Source organism: Morone saxatilis, unplaced genomic scaffold, assembly GCF_004916995.1.
Source record: "Morone saxatilis isolate NCDOM2014 unplaced genomic scaffold, NCSU_SB_2.0 Contig24, whole genome shotgun sequence".
In the NCBI taxonomy this organism is placed as follows: domain Eukaryota; kingdom Metazoa; phylum Chordata; class Actinopteri; family Moronidae; genus Morone; species Morone saxatilis.
The window spans coordinates 15,779,774-15,784,031 of NW_023339807.1; the positions used below are offsets into that span (position 1 = coordinate 15,779,774).

The window sequence follows — 4,258 nt, forward strand, 5'->3', positions numbered from 1 at the left end:
CACACACACACACACACAGCGCCCTGTCTCTGAGTGACATTGAGGAGAGATGTAAACAGGCTGCAGCCCTCAAACTTCCTCTGTCCCGACTGGAGCTGAATACAGAAGAGGTCCGAGAGCTCTTCCAGGTCAGCAATACTAATGACTCTGTTATAGCAATACACCATGACTAGTCATACTAGGAACAGCACATGTGTGACTGATTTCCCTTATGATTGGTCAGTAAAAGGCATTTGCCAGCTAAAGTCTAAAGTTAAGATAGGATTTTCCTCATTTTTGTCGCAAAAATATGTTCCTTGTTGGAAATTTACAACATTTAAATCTGGACATAAAAGAAAGAGAACAATAGCAAACACAGTCTCCACCATATCCAACTGACAGTTAATTAGTAGTTAGTAGTTAATTTCTTCCACCCAAGGAAAAACACTCTTTGTAAATCACAGTGAGATTAAGAATCAACAGAATAATGTGAGTAGCAGTGATATTACTCACTGTGTAGGAGTGGCTCCAGTTTATAGTCTGCCTGTGATATTTACTGCTGTCTCAGTGTTTACTTACTGAGGTCAGACCGCTTCCTATTGTTCTTCTGTACTGTATATTCATTTTCTGTGTGTTCTTGTTATAGAACAGTAAGCTGAGACTACAGCTGGTTGAGGAGCAGATGAATGCCCCTGCTGTCACAGTATACAGGCATGTATTAGTACACGCACACACCTGATGTGGATTTACCTGCCTTCTAACCTCTCAACAACACATGAACCCAATCCTTTCTGTGTTACTCAGGTGTGGGGACAGCATAGCGGTGTGCAACGGCCCCCTCCTCCCACACACTGGCCTCCTCAAGGTCTTCAAGATGCTCCAGGTGTGTTCATTATTCTGTTCTCTGCCTGCCTTTTTGTGGTTTTATGTTCCCATTATGTTCTCTCCTCTTGTTTTCTTGAATTTGTATTACAAAACTGATCCAAAATCTGCCTTGTACTGTTTCATCTATTATAGCTCCACTTCTTTTGATTTTAGTAGAAAGTAGATTCAAACAACACTTTTTTTCACACATTATAATCAAATATGGTGGGTTAACCTCATCAGATTGGTAAAAAATGTTTTCTTTTGGACTTATTTGGCACCGTCCGTTCTGTGGGGCGCATGCTGGGTAAATGGAATTTCCCTCGTCTTTATTGATCCAGAGCGTGGGAGGGGTTTCCATACTGGGCTGTCAGTGGGCAGACTGGGATTCCATGGCAGTCAGGCTGGAAATATCATCAGCAGGATGTTGTGTTTGTCAGAGGCCAGTTTCCTGTGCTCTGCCCTTACAAACACACTGCCATCCATCAGACATGCTGTTACCCTTCCTCTTCTGGCTGACACTCACTCTCCCTTTCTCTTTTGTCACCTCTTTGTTTCTCTTATTTTCTCTCTCCCTCTCCTCCCCAACCTCTCCTCACTCCGTACCTGCAACATCCCAGCTGTCGACCGTAAACCTGGCCAATCTGACAGAGTCCTCAGGTTTGGTGCGTCTCCTAGGTGTGGCCTTTCCAGGAGAGAAGGACAAGCAGGAGTGGGAGAGGGAGCAGGAAGAGGCGAGGAGGAGGGACCACAGACGCATCGGGACGGTGAGACGAAATCCAAATCAGGAGAGATGCATAAAATAATACTGAAAAGGTTTTCCGGTCATAAATCCCCATGTATACATGTGTTTGCATAGGACCAGGAGCTGTTCTTTTTTAATGACGTGAGTCCAGGCAGTTGCTTTTTCCTGCCTAAAGGAGCCCACATCTACAACACCCTGACTGATTTCATTAAGGTAAACATACACTCTATGCACAGTCATCGATGGCCTGCAATAATCTGACTTTATTCAATATAAGAGCCATTTAAGAAGAGCACAATTACTTCAAAACAAGACAAAATTAGGTATATTTGTAGTTTAAAGCTTTCTGTTTACTTTTAAACATCATCAGTACTAAATAGAGTTGTTAGGAAACAATAACATATAAATACCAGCTGATTGCTGTGTTGCAAAAGCTTGAAACTTCAAATACGTCTCTCTGGATTTATAGAACTATTCATTCATATTCCCATTTAAATGCTATAAATCACACTAATTAATGACTGAAGACACACCCTACACATTTCATCTATTCAAGTAGAGTAAAAGATGTTTTTTATTTTTTTTAGAGAAGATAGAAAAAACAAGGAACCTCAAACACCGCCCTAACACCACACAGACACAAGTAGTATCCCGGATAAACCTGCATATGTAACTAGTGTATTTAGTTAGCTTTAGAGTAAAAGGAAGAACGCAGATTTCAGGAATATCAAGTTACAGTAGAATAACAATCATTGTTTAACCCAATAGTTTGTATGTTGATTGGCCAGATTGTGAACTGTTGCCTTAATTATCAGAAAGTAACAGAATAAAAAAAGAAACCCTCCACAGTCATAGCTTCCACCTGTACACTCTGTCACATTCAGTCCAGTATTAGCACTGCAGCAACCACTTAAAATGAACTGAAACTTTATAACCCTCTTTAGAGCTGCTTAAGCAACTCAGTTAACTTAATTTGATTATGCAAGCTCCAACTATGACCCCATTCCTTCACTGGGTTAGAAATGTTATATTGTCCATGTTAACATATTTAACACACAGACACCACATGTACATGCATTAACCTACAGTAAGAATAAACGTGCTGTGTTGATTGTATCCTGGGGATCAGCCGTCAGGATATTGCTCTTGTTAGCCTTCAGTTATTGCACGGGCAACGTGACCCTGTCCTGCACTCATTGTCACACACATCCTTCCTTCCTTGCGTCTCGAAGAGTGAGTACCGAAGGCGAGGCTTCACCGAGGTCGTCACCCCAACTCTGTACAGCACTGCATTATGGGAGCGCTCGGGACACTGGGAGCACTACAGCGAGAACATGTTCACCGTGACATCGGAGGGCTCTCAGACCTACGCTCTCAAACCCATGAACTGTCCGGCACACTGGTGAACACACACCCATCCTTGTGCTGTAGTGTCTTTACTGAGACTAAACATTGACTCACTGTCTTTTCTTGTGTTTAGTCTCATGTTCGAGCAGCGTGTTCGTTCGTGGAGGGAGCTTCCTCTGCGATGGGCCGATTTTGGGGCACTGCATCGCAATGAGCTCTCCGGAGCGCTGGGAGGCCTCACTCGTGTTCGAAGGTTCTGCCAGGACGACGCTCACATCTTCTGCACACCTGAGCAGGTATACATTGTTTTTCTGGCTTTTTTTTTTTTTTTTTTCTTTTTTTAGATCCCTGCATACTTCTTAAGGTGCTGTAAGTGGTAGAAACTGTGAATGGGACACATGTGGAACCATATTACAGTGATTAGATGGGCTGTACAAATAACTCCTGAGACATTCCAGGAGGCCTCAGCCTGCATGAATGAAGGTCTTTGTCCTGTTCAAACATTGCACCTCCATATGTTCATCTCTGTGGCTGCACAGTCTGTGTAATCCTGATCCCCTACATATAGTGCCCTGGAACCTTCCCAAGATACTGATTTCACTCCTACAGACCTTCTGCTGGCATCTGGTTGATTTACAGAGATCATAGCCACATGATTATCATCACTCTGTTAGCTTCTAAAATACTAATTCCATCTCTGGAGGTCTTTACATCGAATACATTGTCAGATTTATTTTTTCCACCCTGGTTGGAGTTTAAACTCCTCTCTTAGTCTCACTATTTACATTGTTGTGTCCTCTTGTTGCCCTTGTCTTCAACTATTTTTAATTCTTTCTTTCCAGCTGGAAGAAGAGATTGTGGCATGTTTGGACTTTGTGAGGCGTGTGTATCAAGTGTTTGGGTTTTCCTTCCACTGTCTCCTGTCGACACGTCCTACACCCTGCCTAGGGGAGCCTGAACAGTGGGATAATGCTGAGCAGGTAAACACACATCCACACACACTTTATCATATTGTGGTTAGCCAAAATCGTTGTCCTAGAGAGTCCCAGCTGTTCAACTGTAAGCTGGACGCAGTTAATCACAGCTATAGAAAAAAATCTTTAAACAGTACGACATGTTGTAATGATTTCCACTTAACCAGTCAGTTACACGAGTGGTACTTTTCAACAGGGATCTGCTACGTGTTGGGCTGCTGGCTAGATGTATATCTCTAAATCCCCACGGACGCCTTTTAAATTGGCACAGAGGCAATTTAAGCTGATTCAATTGAGTGTGATTGAACATTATGGTTACAAGCTCCCACAGTTCACACACACACACACA

The 4,258-nt window shown here is 42.7% G+C and overlaps 1 protein-coding gene across 1 annotated transcript in view; it reads left to right on the forward strand.

Moving 5' to 3' along the window:
* Positions 1–4,258, forward strand: part of tars2 (threonyl-tRNA synthetase 2, mitochondrial) — a 10,250-nt gene that overhangs the window by 2,627 nt on the left and 3,365 nt on the right. The window contains exons 5-12 of the mRNA XM_035671708.1: positions 20–128; positions 626–690; positions 784–862; positions 1,464–1,610; positions 1,703–1,801; positions 2,821–2,990; positions 3,069–3,231; positions 3,778–3,915. Coding sequence (XP_035527601.1) covers positions 20–128; positions 626–690; positions 784–862; positions 1,464–1,610; positions 1,703–1,801; positions 2,821–2,990; positions 3,069–3,231; positions 3,778–3,915 — 970 coding nt within the window. The remainder of the gene's footprint in view (positions 1–19; positions 129–625; positions 691–783; positions 863–1,463; positions 1,611–1,702; positions 1,802–2,820; positions 2,991–3,068; positions 3,232–3,777; positions 3,916–4,258) is intronic.